Source organism: Hyperolius riggenbachi, chromosome 1, assembly GCF_040937935.1.
Source record: "Hyperolius riggenbachi isolate aHypRig1 chromosome 1, aHypRig1.pri, whole genome shotgun sequence".
NCBI classification, from domain to species: Eukaryota; Metazoa; Chordata; class Amphibia; order Anura; family Hyperoliidae; genus Hyperolius; species Hyperolius riggenbachi.
Window position 1 is genome coordinate 423,277,671 of NC_090646.1, and position 24,673 is coordinate 423,302,343.

General features: G+C 43.2%; 1 protein-coding gene across 2 annotated transcripts in view; it reads left to right on the plus strand.

Moving 5' to 3' along the window:
* Nucleotides 1-22,543, plus strand: part of PSAT1 (phosphoserine aminotransferase 1) — a 47,621-nt gene extending 25,078 nt beyond the window's left edge. For both annotated transcript variants that reach the window (XM_068236748.1, XM_068236758.1), the window contains 5 exons: nt 7,379-7,551; nt 10,776-10,945; nt 14,564-14,692; nt 14,771-14,908; nt 20,136-22,543. In XM_068236748.1, coding sequence (XP_068092849.1) covers nt 7,379-7,551; nt 10,776-10,945; nt 14,564-14,692; nt 14,771-14,908; nt 20,136-20,238 — 713 coding nt within the window. In that variant the 3' untranslated portion in view covers nt 20,239-22,543. The remainder of the gene's footprint in view (nt 1-7,378; nt 7,552-10,775; nt 10,946-14,563; nt 14,693-14,770; nt 14,909-20,135) is intronic.
* The last annotated feature ends 2,130 nt before the right edge of the window (nt 22,544-24,673 follow it).

Here is a 24,673-nt window from a genome sequence, read left to right on the forward strand (position 1 = left end):
CCAGAGAGGAAGTACAAATTCCTCCCTAGTCTCTCGCGCGCGAGAGAGTTTGACTGCACAGCGTCCAGCGTCCTCCTCCGCCGGCGTCCACCGGAACCACCAGAGCCTGCCCCTGGGGCAGAGCGGACAGACATCCCCGCTCGCCCCCTGACACCCAGCGATGCGCCTGCACCGGTCAGAGCAAAGAAAGAGCAGGTGAGAGAGAAAAAGAGATTCCAGAATCTGCAGTCATGTAACCCATCTGCATTTAGCAGATACTGTACAATACCGGGGACAGGCAACCCCGCTGCCCTCAAGAGTGCATTTAGCACACATAGGAGCCTTCCCCAGGGAAAGGGATAAACCCTGGGGGAATTGCAAACAAAAGAGAGAAATAGTGTAAAATAGTGTCCATAGAGAGGGGAGGACAAGAGAAAAAGAATGGTGGGCTAGCTATCACGGCAAACACTTATAGTTATGTTGTCCAATGGGGTTTGGGGGGCGGAGCCAAACCCATAGTATGCTGCCATGGAAGCACCAGGGAAATATATATATATATATATATATATATATATATATATATATATATATATATATATATATATATATATATATATATACAGTGGAGGAAATAATTATTTGACCCCTCACTGATTTTGTAAGTTTGTCCAATGACAAAGAAATGAAAAGTCTCAGAACAGTATCATTTCAATGGTAGGTTTATTTTAACAGTGTTAGATAGCACATCAAAAGGAAAATCGAAAAAAATAACCTTAAATAAAAGATAGCAACTGATTTGCATTTCATTGAGTGAAATAAGTTTTTGAACCCCTACCAACCATTAAGAGTTCTGGCTCCCACAGAGTGGTTAGACACTTCTACTAAATTAGTCACCCTCATTAAGGACACCTGTCTTAACTAGTCACCTGTATAAAAGACACCTGCCCACAGAATCAATCAATCAAGCAGACTCCAAACTCTCCAACATGGGAAAGACCAAAGAGCTGTCCAAGGATGTCAGAGACAAAATTGTAGACCTGCACAAGGCTGGAATGGGCTACAAAACCATTAGCCAGAAGCTGGGAGAGAAGGTGACAACTGTTGGTGCGATTGTTCGAAAATGGAAGGAGCACAAAATGACCATCAATCGACCTCGCTCTGGGGCTCCACGCAAGATCTCACCTCGTGGGGCGTCAATGGTTCTGAGAAAGGTGAAAAAGCATCCTAGAACTACACGGGAGGAGTTAGTGAATGACCTCAAATTAGCAGGGACCACAGTCACCAAGAAAACCATTGGAAACACATTACACCGCAATGGATTAAAATCCAGCAGGGCTCGCAAGGTCCCCCTGCTCAAGAAGGCACATGTGCAGGCCCGTCTGAAGTTTGCCAATGAACACCTGAATGATTCTGTGAGTGACTGGGAGAAGGTGCTGTGGTCTGATGAGACCAAAATAGAGCTCTTTGGCATTAACTCAACTCGCTGTGTTTGGAGGAAGAAAAATGCTGCCTATGACCCCCAAAACACCGTCCCCACCGTCAAGCATGGGGGTGGAAACATTTTGCTTTGGGGGTGTTTTTCTGCTAAGGGCACAGGACAACTTAATCGCATTAACGGGAAAATGGACAGAGCCATGTATCGTGAAATCCTGAACGACAACCTCCTTCCCTCTGCCAGGAAACTGAAAATGGGTCGTGGATGGGTATTCCAGCACGACAATGACCCAAAACATACAGCAAAGGCAACAAAGGAGTGGCTCAAGAAGAAGCACATTAAGGTCATGGAGTGGCCTAGTCAGTCTCCGGACCTTAATCCAATAGAAAACCTATGGAGGGAGCTCAAGCTCAGAGTTGCACAGAGACAGCCTCGAAACCTTAGGGATTTAGAGATGATCTGCAAAGAGGAGTGGACCAACATTCCTCCTAAAATGTGTGCAAACTTGGTCATCAATTACAAGAAACGTTTGACCTCTGTGCTTGCAAACAAGGGTTTTTCCACTAAGTATTAAGTCTTTTATTGTTAGAGGGTTCAAAAACTTATTTCACTCAATGAAATGCAAATCAGTTGCTATCTTTTATTTAAGGTTATTTTTTCCTTTTGATGTGCTATCTGCCACTGTTAAAATAAACCTACCATTGAAATGATACTGTTCTGAGACTTTTCATTTCTTTGTCATTGGACAAACTTACAAAATCAGTGAGGGGTCAAATAATTATTTCCTCCACTGCCATTCGTGTCCTTACCTCTCCCTCTAGATTGTAAGCCTTTGGGCAGGGTCCTCCTCCTTTTGTGTCCTACCTGATCTGGCACCTCCATTACTGTGAACCCATGCTATGCATCTGAGTGAATATAACTTGCCTAATCTCCATGCTTCCATCCAGTGACTGACTAAGCATTACCTTGTACTAATACTGTGCTGTGTGATCTGGTTTTCTTGTATTCCTGTATTGTCATATTGCTGTATGTCACCCCTAAATATTGTCTGTAACCTAAATTAATGTTCAGCGCTGCGTAATATGTTGGCGCTTTATAAATACAATAAATAAATAAATAAATATGTATATATATATATATATATATATATATATATATATATATTCAGTAGGAGACCTTGGGCAAGACTCCCTAACACTGCTACTGCCTATAGAGCGCGTCCTTGTGGCTGCAGCTCTGACGCTTTGAGTCCGCCAGGAGAAAAGCACGATATAAATGTTCTGTGTTTGTTTGTATATAAATAATGTTACAGTATACTACAAGTTTTTATTACATAGTGAGTTATCTGCACTCCAGTCTGGGATTCTCACAGTTTCTCAACATGTGACAGGCAGCTCTCTCCCCCTCAGCCTCACAAACTGCATCACAGACAAGCTGAAACTGAGAGCAGGGACGCAAAGGGTTTTTGTGTGGTGCCAAGGGTTTGGCTATTGGGTAACTGAACTCCTGATGTGGGTGGAGGGAGTCATAAAGCAGCACATGGCGTTCCTTCAGGTATAGACGGGGTAAGTGATAGAGTGCAAGGGTGCGGCTACTATGTAATCAAATCCCACATCTCGGTTAACTGTTAGTGTTTGGTATAGGTGAGAGTTTAGTGTGAGGCATAGGTGGGGGGGAGGGTTAGTGTTAGAGATAGTGGTATACCAGTAACCTTACTAATAGTCTACTATCTGTATTATCCGGCACCAAAATTTATGGGCTTCTTTTTATATGTACGCCTCTGGCACGCCCTTCTGTTGGAATCGTTTGAGGGTTCTTTTAGCCGTAATAAACTTATTTTTTTGTAGAAAAAAATGTGTCCTTCCGATACCAGAGAAACAGGTTATTTGCATTGCAATTTCAGAGTCAGTACATTTATTCTAAAAGACCAAAGAATGTCAGGGCTTTGATTAAGATTACAGTAGCGATAGATGAAGCTGTATGCTCCGCATGTTTCAGGCTTTTCTCTTTTTGGCGGTTCTAAAAATCATTTTAAATTCACTTAGTGGTGCACTGTATTTTAAAGAATCCTATCTATCTATCTATCTATCTATCTATCTATCTATCTATCTATCTATCTATCTATCTATCTACAAAGCTGAATATGTCAGGATTTAGTGAGACGTATTTTAATCCATAGAGGCATGAATCCATAGAGAGTCCAGTGTATAATATTATTCCATCATAAAAGCAGCTTTCATTATATATAAGATTATAGCCTTCATTATATGTAAGATTCTCTCTCCCTTAAGGACCAGTTAACGCCCATAGGCGTCAGCAGGTCTTAAGTGGGTTACCATGGAAACGACCGCTCGATGTCAGTTCACGGAGGGTGTCTCCGTGAACAGCCGGAGAGCTGCCGATCGCGGCTCGCCGGCAAAATGTAAGCACGCGGGGAAGAAATCCCCGCTGTTTACATCATACGGCGCTGCTGCGCAGCAGCGGCGTAGAGCAGATCGGCGATCCCCGGCCTCTGATTGGCCGGGGATCGCCGTCATTTGATAGGCTGAAGCTTATCCTACAATGCGCAGGACGGATATCCGTCCTGCGCTGCTCACAGGGGGAGGGAGAGGGAGAGAGCTTCAAACGCTGTGGAGGGGGGCTTTGAAGAGCCCCCCCACAAAGCGCAGCAAGCCTGCCTGTCAATTGGAGCGCCTGTGCAGGGGATTCAGCTGTTTCTTAAAGGGACTCCGAGCAGTGAATAAAAACAAAATCTGAACTTACCTGGGGCTTTCTCCGGCCCACAGTAGGCCGGGAGATCCCTCGGCATCCTTCTGGCTCCTCTCCCAGTCCCTGCTCAGAAATGGCTCCCGGCGACACCGGGACCGAGTGTCGGGCTCCCTCTTCCTGAAAGATGACGTTAGTCGTCATCACGCCGGCCGCCTCGCATCATCACGACGGCCGGCGTGACAGTACTGCGCATGCGTGGTTTAACTACTTTAGGACCGCCTCACTCCAATGGGCATGACCGGCAACAGCCCCAGGACCTGCTAACGCCAATTGACGTCAAGTCCTGGGGCTGCATGTTGCAGGAGATCGTGCACAGGCTGCGCGCGCATCTCCTGCACGGGGGGCGGAGCTCCGCCCCCTCTTCAGTCTCCGAGCGGCAATTGCCGCTCGGGAGACTGTTAGCCGGCGTGATCACCGTCTATTTACATGTACAGCACTGCGATCGGCAGCAGCGCTGTACTGGGCACAGCCGTGTGACATGGCTGTCCCCTCCTGAGGCTGGGGAGTGATTGGCTGTCATAGGCTGAAGCCTATGACAGCTGATCACCCTGATTGGCTGGCGGGGGGAGGGAGGAAGCAGGGGAGGACAAATAAAAAAAAAAGCAACATCTATTAAAAATAAATAAAATAAATATTTATAAAAAAAAAAATTAAACAACTGTGGAGCGATCAGACCCCACCAACAGAGCTCTCTGTTGGTGGGGGGAAAAGGGGGGGGGGATCACTCGCGTGCTTTGTTGTGCAGCTTGGCCTTAAAGGGAAGGTTCACGCAGGAGCTAAAAAAAATAAAAATCCAAATCCACTTACCTGGGTCTTTCTCCAGCACGTGGCAGGCAGGACGTGCCCTCACTGCAGCTCCGCAGGCTCCCGGTGTTCTCCGGTGGCACACCCAACCTGGCCAGGCCTGGCTGCCAGGTCGGGCTCTTCTGCGTTCCAACGTGCATGTCACGGGAGCGCGCTGACAACATTGGACGTCCTCTGGGCTGTACTGCGCAGGCATTTTGGAGCGCAGAAGAGCCCGATCTGGCAGCCGGGCCTGGCCAGGTTGGGTGCGCCACCGGAGAAGACCGGGAGCCTGCGGAGCCACGGCGAGGGCACGTCCTGCCTGCCAGGGGCTGGAGGAAACCCCAGGTAAGTGGATTTGGATTTTTATTTTTTTTAGCTCCTGCGTGAACCTTACCTTTATAGCTGCAGTGGCCAATTTAACAATAATTAGCCTGGTCTTTAGGGGAGTTTAACATTGCAGTCCTCAAGTTGATAAGTCACGCCGGCCGCCGTGATGAGGCGAGGCGGCCGGCGTGGTGACGACTGACGTCATGTTTCCGGAAGGCGGAGCCCGACACTCGGCCCCGGTGTCACCGGGAGCCTTTTCTGAGCAGGGCCTAGGAGAGGAGCCAGAGGGACGCCAAGGGACCTCCTGACCTACGGTGGGCTGGAGAAAGCCCCAGGTAAGTTCAGATTTTGTTTTTATTCACTGCTCGGAGTCCCGAAGTTAAGGGGTTTGTGTTGTGTTTTAAGCATGTTGTTCATATATTCTGTAGAGTGTTAAAAATACTTTCTTAAAGGACAACTGAAGCGAGGGGGATATGAAGGCTGCCTTATTTATTTCCTGTTAAGCAATATCAGTTGCCTGGCTGTCCTGCTGAGCCTCTGCCTCTTATACTTTTAGCCATAGACCCTGAACAAGCATGCAGCAGATCAGGTGTCTCTGACATCATTGTCAGATCTGACAAGATTAGCTGCATGCTTGTTTCTGGTGTGACTCAGACATTGCTGCAGCCAAATAGATCAGTAGGGCTGCCAGGCAACTGGTATTGTTTAAAAGGAAATAAATATGGCAGCCTATGTATTCTTTTTACTGCAGTTGTCCTTTAAAACTGCTTATATTTACATTTTATGTCCTCTATAAACATGAAATATTTCAACCAAAAAGTTATAGTTTTTCAGGTTTTTTTTATGCAGTGTCTTCTGCTGTTTCGACTAGCGATGGTTATTTGTGAACAGGAAAGAGTTTTGCATTACTGCTGCATTACATGTCCTTTAAAGTGAATGTTTACCGTTTTTAAAAACAAAAAGTCAGATACTCACCTAAGGAGAGGGAAGGCTCGGTCCTAATGAGCCTTCCCTCTCCTCTCCCGGTGCCCGGATCCCCCGTGGCAGTATTCGACCAGTTCGGTCAAATACTGCCACTTCCGCATTCTGAAGGGAGCTTTCGGAAGGCTTCAGGAGCACTCGGGCTCCCGAGGACGCGACCGCTCCATACTACGCATGCGCGAGCGCCCTCTATGACGCGCTCGCGCGTACGTAGTATGGAGCAGCCCGTCTTCGGAAGCCCGGGTGCTCCCGAAGACCTCCGAAGTCCCTGCGGCGGCGGACGCGAATGGGGGAGCCAGCGCAGCACCGAGGGCACCGGGAGAGGGAAGGCTCATTAGGACCGAGCCTTCCCTCTCCTTAGGTGAGTATCTGACTTTTTGTTTTTAGAAACGGTACCCATTGGCTTTAAAAAGTACCTCCAGTATGACTGTAGTGAAGCTTATCTACAGCTTGTAATAGGTCAGAAAATGTCATCATTTAAATAAAAGTGTTTTATACATGGTTTAGCTGGGAATTGTAAGGCCACGTTCACAGTGGTGCATTGCAATGCGGCATAATAGCTGCTTTGTAATGTGGCTTGCCAGACTGCAATTCATCACCTATGTGACATTTACAGGGCAATGGTGGGTGCATTGGGGTATAACGGCATGCAGCATCGTAACACACTGCATGGAGTATGTTACCGCAAAACACGATGAAGCATACTTTTCATTCACTCTGTGCTTCACTTTGTGCAACACAACGCACAAATAACGTGCAGTAAGACCTTCCTGTTGCATTCTTGCTCTTACAGGGAACACAACTCCCACTGTGAACCTAGCCCACTGATCTGCAAACATGGCTCTCCAGCTGTTAAGGAACTACAAGTCCCACAATGCATTGCGGGAGTCTGACAGCCACAGTCATGATTCATAAAGACAAATGCATTCTGGGACTGTAGTTCCTTAACAGCTGGAGAGCCAAGTTTGCAGATCACTGAGTCCTAGCCTAATTCAAACAAATATATAATCTTTATAAAAGGGGAAACAAAGTAGCTCTTTAAAACAAATATTTTTACCTGAAACAGATTTTATTTAGTGATGTTGAGTTATTTATTTTCAGAAATTCCAGATCAAAGCACATGGACTCTGAACCCCGAGGCTTCCTATGTGTACTACTGTGCCAACGAAACAGTGCATGGTGTGGAGTTTCAGTATGTTCCAGAAGTGAAGGGAGCTCTGCTAGTCTGTGATATGTCCTCAAACTTCCTGTCTAGACCAATTGATGTTTCAAAGGTTTGTATGTTTTCCTGTGATACTTCCACACTTTGTAAAATCCACATTTGGAAGTTTGGCACACGATGAAACACACAGCGCTAGTGCTGCTGCTAACACGTTTGCACGTTTTGAACACATCTGAATTGGCAACTGTCACTAAACCGGAAATTATTGCACGGACATTTTCCTTGGGAAGTCAATGGAAATTGTCTTAAGAAAAAAAAATCCTCTATATGCACTAGTGTCCAGGCAGTTTCCAGCTGTGAAATGAAACAAGGATTCTTATTGGTTGACCTAGTTACACTTTCCATTATTTTATTTTTTTTTTATTGTTTTTTTTTGCACCTGTCTTGACAAATCAGGGCCACAGGTTTTGCAATTTTAATGTTATGCAATAATGTTGTTTTTTAAGTTTTGTGAAGGACCTTCTGAGTATTTAGTAGTAAATTAGATTTGGGCACAATTTTTATATGCATTCGCCCCTTAGAACAGCCCGTTTATTCACTATTGTGCTGCTTCTCACTTCAGGTTTGCTTTAAATGCACACAAAAAGAAAACTGTGCCTAAACTGGGGTTTTGTCGTCATTTCTAAAATGTGGGGGTGTGTCCTTACAAAGTTTGTGCTAATCGGATGCATTTGAATGTTTGTCACGTCATAAGGATTCATTAAAGGGGAACTGAAGAGAGAGGTATATGGAGGATGTCATGTTTATTTCCTTTTAGACAATACCAGTTGCCTGGCAACCCTGCTGATCCTCTGCCTCTAATACTATTAGCCATAGCCCCTGAACAAGCATGCAGCAGATCAGGTGTTTCAGTGGTTCAGACTTATAAGTCTGATCTGACAAGACTAGCTGCATGCTTGTTTCTGGTTTTAATCAGATACTACTGCAGAGAAATAGACCAGCAGGGCTGCCAGGCAACTGGTATTGATTAAACGGAAATAAACACGACAGCCTCCATATACCTCTCTCTTCAGTTCCCCTTTAAGATTTGTATTTGTTTCTAATACCTAAATATACAGTACAGGGCACTAAGCAGAACATGCATAGTATTTTTTATAGATGTCCTTTTTTTTTACTGGAGCTCTGATGTTTACAGTATGTAGATGAGTCATCTGTTAGGCCAATTTTTAAAATGACTAACCAATAACCAATCAGCTTATCAGTTTTTGCCCTCTGAGGTAAAGACTCCTCCCCTACCCCCACCACCACAAACACACACACACACACACACACACACACACACACACACACACACACACACACACACACAACACACACACACAGCACACACACACACACACACACACACACACACACACACACACACACACACACACACACACACACACACACACACACACACACACACACACACACACTTTCCAGTGGTTGCACAGCTGGCCATGTGATTCTCTTGAGAGTGGCAGCAGTCAGCAGGTCTGGCTTTGGTTCTACTGCTAAGCCTGCCAAAGCTGATGTTTCACATTTTTTGCATATGCCAGTAATGCAGCGTAAGGCATCTCAGTTGGATTTCCTTCTACTGCTTATAAAGCTGAATGAGGTTATCTAGTAATGACCCCAGCAGGGAGACATGGGGTATTATTACATCTAGGAACTTCTGCTGGCAGATGCTACGGCTGTGTTACCAGTGAACTGCATTAGGAAATGCTGAGGGATTCAGATGAGTTGTTGTAATGCACTCCATTTTACGAGTGTTTTTTCCTTTTTTTGCCAGTAGGAGGTTAAAGTAGAAATATAACTAGGAACACTCCCCCTGCTGACCTCTTTCTACAAAAATGCTACAGTCCTCATTGCTGTGCTGACCTTCTGGCTTCAGCAGTTTGAGTTGCACCTGCAGCAACAAGCATGCAGATAACTAAATCAGAGTAGAGTCAAACACCTAATCTGCCTCGTCACTCCAAGTAAATCTTAGCAAACCTGTACACATTCTATATATTCTACAGTATATTAATTGCTGCCTTGCTGTCATGTAGCATGTATTTTGCTGCCACATGATGTCATTTAGTGTTCCTTTCCACCAGATCTCTAAACAAAAAGCAACCCCATTGTCCTTCTACTTACCTGACTGCTGGCAGCTGCCCACTTGTTTGCTTCTCTTCTTCATTGACATCACACGCTGCCAGACTATAGTGCAGCAGCAAGTCTGTACAGCCATGTTACTTTAACAATCAAGAAAAAAAAATCATAATAATAAATTACCAGGTTGTTAGTGATGTATCTTGGTCCTTTAGTGAAAAATGTAGCAGCTCTTAGCAACCAATCAGAATGTACCATTAAAGTCAGGCCTAAGGGCTCTTTCACATTAGGGCAGATTTTCTGCGTTTCAACGCAAAGGGTAAAGTTTGCGTTACCCAAGGTGAAATGAAAGTCCATAGACTTTCATTTTAGCTTTCACATGTAACGCAGCCTTTTTGTGCGTTGCATTACACTGCACCCAGGCGCAGTTTTTCGGCCGACGCTAGCTTTATGCGTTACAATATTAGTCAATGTAAAACGCACACTATGCGCGTTTTTAATCCGTTAACGCAGGCAATCAGTCCCAGAATGCAACAGAGGAACAATGTAGAAAGTTGAAAACTAAAAGAAAAAAAAATTACCTGCGTTTTTTTCTATGTGCAGTAACGCATTGAAAACGGATTAAAAACGCACACTCACTGCAGTGCAACGCATATCAAAACGCAGTAAAAGGCATACAACAAAACGTATGCTTTGAGCGTTCTCCAACGCAAGCTCTGATGTGAAAGAGCCCTAAAGCCTTGTACACATGCTAGATGGTTCTCCTGGCCTGGACTGCCTCTGCAGATAATCCACCTTGTGTATGGCAGCCCTGATGCGTCGCTAAGAGATTGTCTTGGCGGTGTCCATTGTTCCTCTTCATATTCCTGCCATACTGTCTGGCATCTGGTAACAGAATGCCTTGCTAGCCTGCACAGATCTCGTCCTTGAACTGTTGCCTCATGAATCAAGTCCTAGTTCCTGTGTGCATGTACAACATGTCTTAACATCGGAGTCTAGTTAACTTGGCTCCAGCAATTTGTACATGTGGTAAGCTCCCTGCACTGTTTTTAATAACCCCAAAGGGTCGGAATAAGGAATCCATGTCAGACACTTTTTGGTGAGAGTTTGTTTTACTAGTGACACAGGGCACATACTTGTTTTAAATAATATACAAGTTACTACATATTTGTAATCTAAGCATTTTTTTTCATGTTTTAGTTTGGACTTATTTTTGCTGGTGCTCAGAAGAACGTTGGTTGTGCTGGTGTCACCGTAGTTATAGTTCGAGAAGACCTGCTGGGCTTTGCATTGAAAGAGTGTCCTACAATCTTAGACTACAAAATCCAGGCAGGAAATAGCTCCTTGTATAATACTCCTCCATGTTTCAGGTAATACCTTCTGTTGTGTATTAACAAAAATGTTGTCTGCTGTAGATATTTAAACTAAGCATGGTTGATGCTTTCAAAATTAAGTGTCCATCTCGTCGAACATTCTCCCTATAATTTTCTTTTATTACCTTTCATCACATGCCTACATATCGACATGTGTTGCTTCTTGCAAGTAAGGAAACTAACAGAAAGTGTAAGGATATGTGAATGGCATTTGCAATGTTAATCAGTTGCGGTGCTACAGCTAAAGCTTTTATTTTAGTTTTGGCTAGAATGAGTGTGAGAACATTTGCCAGGTTTTTACTGTTGTCATTTGAGGAGATTCCATCATATCGAATACACTGAAGCTGGTACAGCAAGTGAGCATAATCTTCCCGGTGGTGACACAGCACTAAAAGCACCACAGATGGTCCAATACTTCTCTTAACTTCTCTTGCATATACCAGTAATACTGGTTCATGTTGATTAAAAATGTTTCAGCTCACTTCCTGTTCTCTTGGCTTGGAGAATCATTCCTTTATTGGAGCCTAAAAAACCTGGCAGAGGTTCTGACTGTTCTTCTTCCCACTCTAGCCAAAGTTAAAGCTAAACGTTTGGGCTTGAGTGCCACTTTAATTTTTGTTGTGATCTTCTGGGCACTACAGTGTTTCATTTCTAGCAAATAAACCCAGTATGCCTTTTTAGGCTTGTGTTCATTTATTGTAATTTTAAAGCACACCTGAACTGAGATAGATGTGGAGCAGCTGGACTTCCAGGCACCTGGTATTGTTTAAAAGGAAATAAATATGGCAGCCACCATGGAGCTGATCCAATTCACTTTTTCTCCTAAGTTTTCTCCTTGGAGATCATTTTTCATCTACTCTGTAAGTAACTTTGCTGAACTCTGCATTTGAAATAGTACCAAAAAGGAGCTGAAAAAGTACTATCAAAATTATTCTGAGTATTTTCTTGCTTGCTGGTGGCTTAAAAGGCATTTTATTGATAAGATTCGAAAAATCACCAAGGAGAAAATGTAGGAGAAAAAGTGAATTGGATCAGGCCCCATATCACTTTTCAGTTCAGGTGTCCTTTAAAGGACAACTGAAGTGAGGGGGATATGGAGGCTTCCATATTTATTTCATTTTAAGCAATACCAGTTGCCTGGCTGTCCTGCTGATCATCTGCCTGTAATACTTTTAGCCTTAGACCCTGAACAAGCATGCAGCAGATTAAGTGTTTTTAAAATTATCGTCAGATCTGACAAGATTAGCTACATGCTTGTTCCTGGTGTTATTCAGAACTACTGCAGCCAATAGATCAGCAGGACAGCCAGGCAACTGGTATTGTTTAACCTCCCCGGCGTTCTATTAAGATCGCCAGGGAGGCTGCGGGAGGTTTTTTTTTTAATAAAAAAAAATCTATTTCATGCATGAAAGCCCACTAGAGGGCGCTCCGGAGGCGTTCTTCTGATCGCCTCCGGCAAGCATAAGTAACAAGGAAGGCTGCAATGAGCAGCCTTCCTTGTTTGGCTTTCCTCGTCGCCATGGCGACGAGCGGAGTGACGTCATGGACGTCAGCCGACGTCCTGACGTCAGCCGCCTCCGATCCAGCCCTTAGCGCTGGCCGGAACTGATTGGTCCGGCTGCGCAGGGCTCGGGCGGCTGGGGGGACCCTCTTTCGCCGCTGCTCGCGGCGGATCGCCGCAGAGCGGCGGCGATCAGGCAGCACACGCGGCTGGCAAAGTGCCGGCTGCGTGTGCTGCTTTTTATTTGAGGAAAATCGGCCCAGCAGGGCCTGAGCGGCAGCCTCCGGCGGTGATGGACGAGCTGAGCTCGTCCATACCGCTCAGGAGGTTAAAAGAAAATACATATGACAGCCTCCATATCTCTCTCACTTCAGTTGTCCTTTAAGTGCCATAGTGTGTACTGGAGCAATAAATACACCTACTTGGTAAGGCAGATATGCATGTAATCTGACTTATATGGAGGCTGTAAGCCCGGAGTTTAGGTTAATACTGGTAAGGTGTACATAATTACAAAACACTCTTAAAAGACAAGACAAGAATGGAAAAGGTTAGGAAGAAAAGGGGCTGTGGAAAAAATCGAGGTGGCAGGGGGAGAAGAAGCAGTGGGAGGAAAAGAGAGAGCTGGGGGAATGAAGCACTGCACAATATGATCCCAGCACATAAAATAAAATACTACAAACCACACATATTATTCCAACCTGGTGTTTAATTTATACACATTATGTAAGATGTGATCCTGCATTAACTTATATTAGCAACAAAAAGACAGTGGAAATGCATGGCACTACTGACAATGTATTGCTTCATCCACTTGACTTCACAAAGCATGCATAAATAGTCAATCTTGTGCATAGTACGCAGTATAAAAACATCCCCACAATGCTGCTCACGATAAGTATCACTTTTTATACTGCGTACTATGCACAAGATGGACTATTTATGCATGCTTTGTGAAGTCAAGTGAATGAAGCAATACATTGGCAATCATTCATAAAGCATTCCCGCATGCGGAAATGCGTAATACCGCTGACTTTACCGAGCACTGAGCAAGTTGTGTATTCATAAAGCCTCTTTCCGTATGCGGAGCTGACATTCCCGCGCAGAGTGACAACGTACCGCCTTGTGCGGTGTTGATACGTGTTGATACGCAGGTATCCAGAAAAAGTATGAAAATGTTCATTCATAAACATTTCCGCATAGCGGTATGCGGACGGGGATTACCGATCCCCTGGATGTAGCGGGAAGCTTGCGGAGTCCTTGTAAGTGAATGGGACGGACCTCCCACACAGCAGCAGAGAGAACACCGCATGGAGGGACTCGGCCAGCTTTTCTGTTTCCGCATGCCTACCGCCCGCCTACCGACACCATTCTCCAGAAAACCTCCGCACTGCTACTTCACCAGGCACAATGTTTATGAATGACCACCCAGAAGAAGGCTAAACTACTGACGGCGGTAGTCTCCCGCACGGGTTCTCCTTACCGCCAGCAAGTTTATGAATGATAGCCATTGTCAGTAGTGCCAAGCATTTCCACTGTCTTGTTGTTGCTGCATTGAACTGTTTTTGCTTTGAGCACACTGACAAGCTGCACACAGCAGCCTCAGTCATCCTTTTCACCATTTTTGATGTTTGAGTGTCGGCCACACTGTGCTCTCTTGTTGTTATTAACTTCTATCACACTGCTTTTGGACCATTATACCCCCACACATTACACTGCACCGCCATCCCACAGTACAACTCCTGATGGTACACTGCACCTGAACTGAGATAAAACTGAGTGCATGTAACGAACCTGGTAGAGATAGGTTGGCTTAGAGGGGGTTAATATGGTGGTCTCCCCAGTAACCCTACTTCCCTTTAATTTGACCTTGGCAATGTCACCACATACCACCATGGCCTGGGGAAAGCTGGCTACTCTCCATCAGAGAGCCATTCATGTTTGTTGTGAGCCAGTTACCCCATGGTGCATGTACCCCTTTATATTACAGTTTCACCACTTTCCATTATTCACTGTGTGTTATTTTATTTATTTAATATCACTTGTACTATAAGTTAGCATTAGTATTGTCAATCAGTACATTTGGCTCAGATTTATTTTTTTCACTTTTATTTCAGCATCTATATAATGGGGCTTGTGCTAGAATGGATTAAGAACAATGGAGGTGCAGCATGTATGGAGAAGCTCAGCATCATTAAATCAGACATGATCTATAATGTTATTGATGAATCCAATGGCTTATTTGTGTAAGTTGTATCCTCCTTTTTCTTTATGTAAAAATACTTGTCACCTCTGTTATATCTAATGGGGATGTTCTCCTTCAGCTGTCCGGTAGAGAAGGCGAGCCGAAGCAGAATGAACATTCCTTTCCGCATTGGAAATATTAAAGGTGATAGCAAGCTAGAAAAAGAATTTCTTGATGGAGCGGCGGAGCTTGGCATGCTGTCCCTTAAAGGACATAGGTAAAGTAGCACAGTTCCGTTGTTTTCTAACATGTTATACATTACAAAACTTCCTCTGTCTGTAGGGAATGATCTGATATGGAACACTGGTATAATAACACTGCTTGCTTTATAAAGTAAACAGGGAATCGTGAAGGTATATAAACTCCAGCTTTAGTTTACCTAGTTAATCTTTTCCGGATGTTAGTAATTGAAATCTATCTCTTGTTTGGGACCTGTTATCCCTGCCATGGTGTACATTTCAATTGCCAATCACATTGGCTCACAGTGATCACAGGATCAGGAGCCAATAAAAATGGCTCCTGACCGACTCATGGAGCTCTGCTGTCATAACAATGGCAGCGCAAATGGGCTTCAGCGACCGGAGAGTGGCGCAAATGACGAGCGATGGGTCTGTTTCATGTGAGGTCGGTGAGCCCCATTTTTGTACCAGCAGGTCTCTAGGCCTTAAGGGACCAGAGACTGCTGGTAGTTAAGTGGTTAAGATAACTTTTCGCAGAACATGTTTTCCCTCAAACTAGCACTGCGGAAAGGTAGTCTTTCATTGAGTGTGAGAACATGTATGAAATATTTTTACTCGCAGTGTCAGACCTCTTTCTGTAGTGTAGTGGTGGCAGAATTTATTCTCATTGTCATTGTCTTTGTAGGAAAGCCCACAGTAGAGTGTGGAGACGAGATAGACCTTGGCCCATTTTGGCTTTTTGGGGTCGCCTCTGCTGAGAATTTAGTGTTTGTTCAGACTGCTGGATCATCTCATACTAGTGGTAGTCGAGTCCATTGTTCACCGCGATCACCTGTGTACAGTGGAAGGAGTCTGAGCAGCAACACACTGCTGTTCAGTCTACCTAAGCTGCTTCTGATGTTTGCACAGGAAGTCACAATATAGTGTTCACTGCTCTGCACTGCCTCTTTCCAGTAGTGCCATACGCACATCTTCTGCTAGTGAGTCGGTGGAGCACTTCCCCTTGAAGTATCAGTAGTGATGTGCCTCGGCTGTTCTGGCAACACTCCAGAAACTTAATTGCAGGAAAGGAGATGAGCCGGCACCATCAGATGTATTTATGCTCTTTAATCAGAATAAAAACATGCATACAGCCAATATGCGACGTTTCGAGGCAGACTGCCTCTTTCTCAAGCTAAGCTGTGCATGACAAAAAACATAAACGAACCTATCAGGTAGGCAGCACTGTAGTTCTCTATCAGGTCCACTAGGTAGGACCTGATATCATTGGTTAACGCCGACGTTCAGTAATGCTGATTGGCTGCCTTGTGTCCATGTTGTGGGTATAAATAAGTCTGTTTGTTCAGTATGTTTTTTGTCATGCACAGCTTAGCTTGAGAAAGAGGCAGTCTTCCTCGAAACGTCGCATATTGGCTGTATGCATGTTTTTATTCTGATTAAAGAGCATAAATACATCTGATGGTGCCGGCTCATCTCCTTTCCTGCAATTTAGATTCTGGAGTGTTGTCAGAACAGCCGAGGCACATCACTACTGATACTTCAAGGGGAAGTGCTCCACCAACTCACTAGCAAAAGTCTTACTTCAACACACCTGGTGTGTGCACCCCCATTTCAAGCAACATGGAGGATCGAGATGTGGATTCCCCCACCTTTTCATATACGCCAGAAGAAACTTCTAGGATCATGGCGCAGGTGTCCACTGAAGTCACCTTTCTCAATAAGGCTGATGAGAAGATGCTACGCAAGCAATAATTAAAGCAGCTAAAACTCACATCACACTGGAATTACATGCCAAAACCTTGGCTGAATATCACCGCCAACAAAGAATTCCGAGAGGAATGAGATCCAATGTGGCCCCTATTATGTTTCCGACTGACCAACCGTTTTGCCACAAGTGGAGTTTAATATGGAATAAAGCAGCATTCGACTCTATGACACTGACAATTCAGAAAATCCAGGAAGAACTCCCTAAGCTTGAAACCGAGTGGATACAGCTTAAAGAGAAACTCAAAGCACTCATTAAATATGAGGCCTGAATTATATTATATTATATTATAACTGAATTATATTATAACTGAATTATTTAATTTGCTGGAGATACACCAAAATCAAATTGAAGCAATCAAGCGAGATAAATTCCATCGTGACGAAAACGATTACAATTCAGGTTACGTATACTCATGGCAGAGACCTATACAAAGACCCCGGGCACCACGTAAACCAAGACAGGGAGGACGGGGTGGCCCTAGACCACAACCTTATGGAAATCCTCATGAGTCTTCGGATTTACCCTTAACATCCTCTCAGGAGGGCCTCTCAGACCAGATGTCCAGTCAGGACGGAAGCGGAGGGGCGGATGTAGGCGAAGGAGGCATAAGAGGATGTCTCCGGTCACGACAAGCACGACTTCCGAACAGGAGAACATAGTAGTCAACCTATCTGCTGTCACACTGTCTGATCATCAACTATCAGTCCTCAACCGAGGACTTTCGTTTGCTCCAACACATACACCGGATCTGCTGGAAATAGATGTCGATTTACAGAGGTTCTTCCACTCTATTAAACTGAAATATTTTTTCTCCATACCACGTCCTTTTGACAGACCTCCTACTGAAGAATCTGGGGACCTTTTGAGATTACAAGATAGCGACTATGCATTAAGAGTAGATTCCAGCCACCATCTTGTCAAATTATTGATATTTACATGCAAAAGGTTCAAGGGGAAATAGATACTCTATTAAGGAAAAACAATATGATGGGCCTGAAATTCCGTAATAACATCTCAGCACAGGAAAAACTGGCTATTAAACAGTTGGCAGATAATGCAGCAATAACTATCAAACCTGCCGACAAATGGCGGAGCCATCGTTGCTATGGACACCACAGCTTATCGACAGGAGATATTACGACAGATCTCTGACGCATCCACCTATCAGCTTCTCGAGAGAGATCCCCTCTCGGACATTCAAATTAAAGTAGAAACGATCATATCAGCTGTCAAATCAGCTGAAATAATAGATGATAAATTAGCTAAATTTTTGACACAGGATTTTCCAATCACTCCTGTTCTTTATATATGCCCCAAAATACACAAGAGTTTAGTTAATCCCCCTGGGAGACCCATAGTGGCGGGCATAGATTCTGTTTTTGCACCTATAGCCAAATATCTTGAGAAAGTACTGAGTCCTTTCGTAGTGGCCCTTAAATCATACTTGAGAGACACTCAGATGTTCCTTAATATTCTACGGGACGATGTAGACGCACTAAAAGAAACACAGCTGAGCGCATCCCCTTTGTCACGAGATACAGTGCGCAGTCGGAGGACATAGCTAAAATAATCAGGAAACACTGGTACTTGTTGGCCGATAGTTTTCCTGAAATATCTCATTTTCAGCATTACCCATTGATATCTTATAAAAGAGCACCAAATTTGAGAGACCGGTTGGTACATGCAGATATGGTCAATGCTGAATTGGATAAATTTGATACTAAACGTAAAGGCACGTTTCCATGCCTCAACTGCGTACACTGTGACTCAGTGACCAAGGGAGATTACATTTGTCACCCACATACTGGTAAGAAATTTAAGATTAATGGCTACTACACCTGTGATACAGCTTATGTAATCTACGCCCTCAAATGTCCATGTGGACTCTTATATGTGGGCCAGACTGTCTTCACACAAACATGCTATAAGAGAGAAATTAGTAGATCAAGCTGTCCCTTATCATTTTGTGAGAGCCAATCATCATGTCAGCCAGCTTAGGTTTCAGATAATAGAACAAATACGGCCATTGAGGAGGGGCGGGGATAGGGAGAGGAGGCTGTTGTGGAGGGAGGCCTATTGGATCGAGAGGCTGGACACCATGGAGCCTAGGGGCCTAAATAGAGAACTTGATTTGTCACCGTTTGTTTGAATTGCCCCTTCTCTCCATGCTGCCCAGCCTCTATATTTTATATCATGAATACTTAGCATATGATAATAATATATTTTTCTGCCCTTTTTGTGTTTGATCCCTGGGTGTCCTGATATGCCGCCTCCTCTCCAATTCCCCTATCCCTCCCTTGGTCTTTAGCCTTTTTTATATCTTTTTTGTGTTTCCCTCTTCTTCCCTATGTCCCTTTCCCCGTCTTTCCGTTCTTTTCTTAGATTTTTTTGATTTTTTCAGATGTTTAGTAGCACCTTTGTTACCTTATAGTAAACTTCTGTGAGCCCTTATTGTAGAGTGACATGCTGCGTTAGGAGCGGCGTCGTTGCTAAGCAACAGACATACGCTCTGATCTCCTGAAGGGGGCGGACACAATGGCTCTCTATTGACATCTATAGTGTTACGCGAGCGGAAGAATCACTAGTTGCTGGGCAGAAGGGGAGCGGGCGGTTAGTTCCGCCCTCTCCCTGACGTTGTGCGGATGGTTTCCCATCAGGTCCGCCGGGGGCGAGGCCTGGTGGTGACACACTTCCGCATACTAGCCCAGCACGGAGAAGCCGTCTTCCGCACTCAGGACAAGCGCTGTGAGGAGGAGGTTGGAACTCCATTTTAAACGAACCTATCAGGTAGGCAGCACTGTAGTTCTCTATCAGGTCCACTAGGTAGGACCTGATATCATTGGTTAACGCCGACGTTCAGTAACGCTGATTGGCTGCCTTGTGTCCATGTTGTGGGTATAAATAAGTCTGTTTGTTCAGTATGTTTTTTGTCATGCACAGCTTAGCTTGAGAAAGAGGCAGTCTTCCTCGAAACGTCGCATATTGGCTGTATGCATGTTTTTATTCTGATTAAAGAGCATAAATACATCTGATGGTGCCGGCTCATCTCCTTTCCTGCAATACGCACATCTTCTGGAATTAGTGATTGTGTCCTGATAGACTTTCACATATGTACATGGTGACCTGGTGGTGGGAAATAGATGTTTCTAATGGTGGCCGCTAATGATCCAATCTTTTTCATCCAATTTTACCAAATCTATGTAGTAGAACGGTAAACAGAGTAAATATATCGAATGGAAAATGTAAGCAGTTCTCTTATATTACATAAAATGGTAAGATTGGATGAAAACGATTGGTCCATTAGTGGCCACCATAAGGCTCATGGTTGTGCATGTAAGAAACAGCTCTGATCAAAGTTTTGATAGCTTGCAAGGAAATATTTTACAGTAAGTCATTAAAGGTATTACCTAAATAACTTTTGTTGTTATGTCTTCTAAACTACTTGTAATTTTTAGAAACATTACTATTGCTATAAAGAACGTCTGTGTTTTCTTCAGATCTGTGGGAGGAATCCGGGCCTCACTATACAATGCGGTTACTGTAGATGATGTTGAGAAGCTGGCAGAATTCATGCAACACTTCATGGAGTCCCATCAGTGAAGACCATTTCTGCGCGGCTTTTAAGTTGTATTCATCTTCATATCACTACTGTGTAAAATACAGCACTTAATAGATAAGCTATTTTCATAGTATACAATATAAATCCTTATTTGTAAACAAGCCACTTTCTTTTCTATGGAGTGAGCAAAATAACTATCATTCCTTTTGTATGTGTTTTGGAGCGATGTTTGATACATTATTTCTATAGTGCCATAACAGAGTAGTACTTTTTCACTGAGCCATGCTGTGCTAGTTAAAGTGTATGGGACCACATTAATGCAGGAAACCAGAGCTGAGTTTAGTGCACTTAATAAATGCAGCTATTGAAAGTGAACCTGTTATAATAGAAATACAAATGTTGTGCTTTCTATCTTCTTATAAGTCTGCTTATAAAAAAAAATGTTATGAATGCAAAATGAGTTCATATTTTTAATGCTAAAATTGTCTGCATCCTGTTTACAAAGATGCAGTGACACACATGGCTAGTTCCATATTGCATCTCTCTGAAAGAAAATCTTTGCCTCCTAAAAGATGAGAATTGCTATTCTAGTTTACTGCTTGCAGAGGATCTTCTGATTGCCAGTGAACAAGGGGCCTGATGCAGAAAAGTGCAGTAATATTGCTGTGCAGAGGCAGTGCAAGGCAATATTATTGTACTACCAGCAGCGTGTACCATGAGTTACACTTTTAGGGCAACTCACAGTGCTTAAGTAGTGCAATGTTGCTATGGTAACGTTCATTACTAGCAAGCGTTACCATTAGTAATGCTCGTTATCTTAGCAAAGTTTGCTCTACTTGAGTATTACGGGTCGCGCTAATAGCGTCACTAATAGCATCAGGTCCAAAGCTCCTCCAGAACAAGGCCCTGTAGGCCTCTAACTGCAGTCAATTTTGAATGGATAAATGGGATATTCTACCGTTGTGTCATTGGTTTGCAAGGTCACGTGTTTCTAATGTCATGTGACCCTAAACAGCCAATGAAGAGTAGCACAACTGTGTTTTTTTATTGCAAAAAGTTACAAGCTTGTTACAAATAGGCCAGTGTTTGTATTTTGCCAAGAGCTATGTGTAATGGCATTCTGAGGCAAGGTATGAATGTATGAAAAACTTTGTTTTCTAGCTTTCAGTAATCAACTCCTACTTCACTGTTAAGTGAGTCACTAATATCATATAAGTACCCAGTTGGTTTACCTGAATTTCTGACACGTATTTATCATTGGTCAGAATAACAGGATGCGCATGATGGACTATGGATTTAACACCATTTTATCTGCACTGGCGTGTACCTTTTCAATGCATGCTGCTATAACTTTCTATGCATGGAAACAACTCCTCATGGCAGCACATATAACATATTTTTGACTGACATTACAAGTGTACAGAAAACAGGAGCAAAAGTGGGGCGGTAGTTTTGTTTCACAGCTAAAACCTGATTGGCTGTTCATGGGAGCTGCTCTAATTTGTTCCAGTTTTTCTCTGCACCTTTCTTGATAAATAAGCTTTAATCTCTAGTTCAATGGTTTCTTCAAAAGTGTTTTTTTTAACCTTAAAAAGAAGCGCAACTCCCCGCCTGCGTCCCTTCCCACCCCACTGATTGGAGGGAAGGGATGCAGGCGAGGGGCGGCGCTATGGAGGAGGCGGGGGAGCGGCGAGACTGACACTGCCAAAGGTAAACAGCCAGCTGTGACACGCTGTGTGTCTCTAGCACGGCGTTTGATTTATGGGGGGCAAGCAGAGCGCAGGGAGGGCCTGGGGGGGAGCAGTATAGCAACAGAGGTTGGGTATTATATGCAGACCCAGCCTCTGTGTGCTGATAGCATTCTTAGAACCCACCTCGGGTTCTCTTTAAATACTGTAGTTGACTGAAGTCTCTCCACAAACAAATTTAAGTCCTTAATTTGTAAAAACAAAAAATGTCACCAGTCAGTCATGCACATTTCACTAACTGTGGTTGGGACTGCCATAGTGCTTTAAAGTAACCCTGCCACTGCCTTCAAAATAAAGAAAAGCTCTGCACTACACAATATATAGCTAGTGCATACTGTATTATAGACGTGCTTCTTACTTTATTATCAGCAGCCAGTGCCGAGATATTTGTATAATTTCTAATTTATGTTTTATGTTTAAGTGAGATAACACTGGACAACAAAGACCATTGTACCTATTTACTGTGAACATTCAGCTTGTCAGATCACTATTCTTCTTAAGGCCGGTACACAATGCATGATATTTTGTGTAGATTGGACATCAGAAATGGGTAAAAATGCCAAACACAAACCTAATAAAATGTAAGACTTCTGATTGAGCTATGATTATTTTATTCATCAAACAATAACCCAAAAGCCCTGTTTTTTGTGTAGATCAGTAAAGTTGGAGTCAGGGATGCATGGGTGAGTGCTACCATAAGTGAGGTGGAATTAGCTTTGTATGTCTTCAACCACTTCAAAGCTAGCTGTGGTAGTAGTTCAGGTAATATTAGAGGAGATCACTGATAAAACCTGATCTATTATCAAGTGGCCAAGGTGCTAAATGACTGATATTAGGTAAATATCAAGCATCTACCATATTCACTATGCATGTCTATCTTAAGCAAGTGTGTTGAGCTGGATTTGTACAGATATTTGAAGTTTTCACATTGCTTCATCCACCCTCACTGAATGAAGAGAATTCTTGCTGGATGACATTACTACTGATGACTTTTGAGAGTAATCCAAAGATGTAATAATAAATACAGATATAATCCACATAGCATCAAGAGGGACAATGGTAAAGAATTTGCAGAACTTTGGATCTGGCGTTTGTGGTTGTCCTTCTCAGTCTATTCAGTCAGGTATCACATGGCACAGGTACCAGTGTTGGCAACGTATCCCATTAGTTATTGGTACATGTGAATTATTCTTATTATTATTTATTGTGGCTAGTTAGATGCAGTTTACACACTGTTATGTGCAAGCAGTCCCATAACCTGTATAACTTAGATGTGTCAGTAATTAACCACTTTACCCCCACGCGTACGAATTTCTCCGTCTCTTTTTCCATCCTTTCACCCCCAGGGACGGAGAAATGCGTACTGCTGCTGCTGCGTTCCCGCTCGCTCTAGTGCGGCTCCCGCTCGTAAACACGCCGCCGGCCGCTCGCCCGGAGATCAATGAACGGGAAAATCCATTCCTGTTCGTTGATCTAAGCCCCGCAATGATCCGCTGCTTCTCCGCTAAGCAGCGCGATCATTGTGAAAAAAAAACTTTCTTAGCCTCTTAGCACTTCCTGCAAGCGTCTGAAGGACGCTTGCAGGTTGCATTAAACAAAAAGTTACTGTTGCCATCTTGTGGCCAAATAGTAAAACTATACCCTAAAGCATTTTTTACATACAAATAAATTAGTTTTACACAAAAAATTAACTCCTTACCTCCCACACTCCCCAATTATTTTTTTTTGTAATTAAAAAAAAAAAATTACAATTAAAAAAAAATACATAAATAGTTACCTTAGGGACTGAACTTTTTAAATATTTATGTTAAGAGGGTATAACACTGCTACTTTATAAACTATGGGCTTGTAATTATGGATGGACGCAAAACTGAAAAAAAATGCACCTTTATTTCCAATTAAAATATTGGCGCCAAACATTGTGATAGGGACATAATTTAAACGGTTTTATAACCGGGACAAATGGGCAAATACATTTCATGGGTTTTAATTACAGTAGCATGCATTATTTGAAAACTATAAAGGCTGAAAACTGAAAAATAATACATTTTTTCCCACATTTTTTCCTATTTTCCCATTAAAACACATTTAGAATAAAATAATTCTTGGCATAATGTCCCACCTAAAGAAAGCCTAATTGGTGGCGAAAAAAACAAGATATAGTTCATTTCATTGTGATAAGTAATGATAAAGTTATAGACGAATGAATGGAAGGAGCGCTGAAAGGTGAAAATTGCTCTGGTGGTCAGGGGGTAAAACCCCTCAGTTGGGATGTCGTTAAGGTATGATTTGGCAACCCTGGGAGTGGTGAATAAATTGTTAATGTGCATGTAACTTTTATTTTACAGACCTTACTGCAAAAAAACAAGGCCTATGTGTGTTTAACACTGTATCTGGCTAGGTGGCTGTAGCTTTCCTAATATTTCTTTAATCAGATCACTCATTACTTTTTTTGTTACTGTGATTTGCTTTTGTTTTGTTTTCTATTTTTTTTATGTATGTCTGTACATAGAGGTCAAAATGTATTGTCTAAAGACAATGTATGTACCTGCATATTTTTATGCAAACCAAACACAATAAAATGTCTTATAGTTATTGGTTTCTTTATTTTTTATTCTGTATAACTTGTATCTGTACTCCAGGTCAAAAATTATTTCAGCAATTGATATAAATTAAGGCATGGCCAAGGCTCTGGGCCATGCTAGGAAACATTTCCTGTATCTGTTAC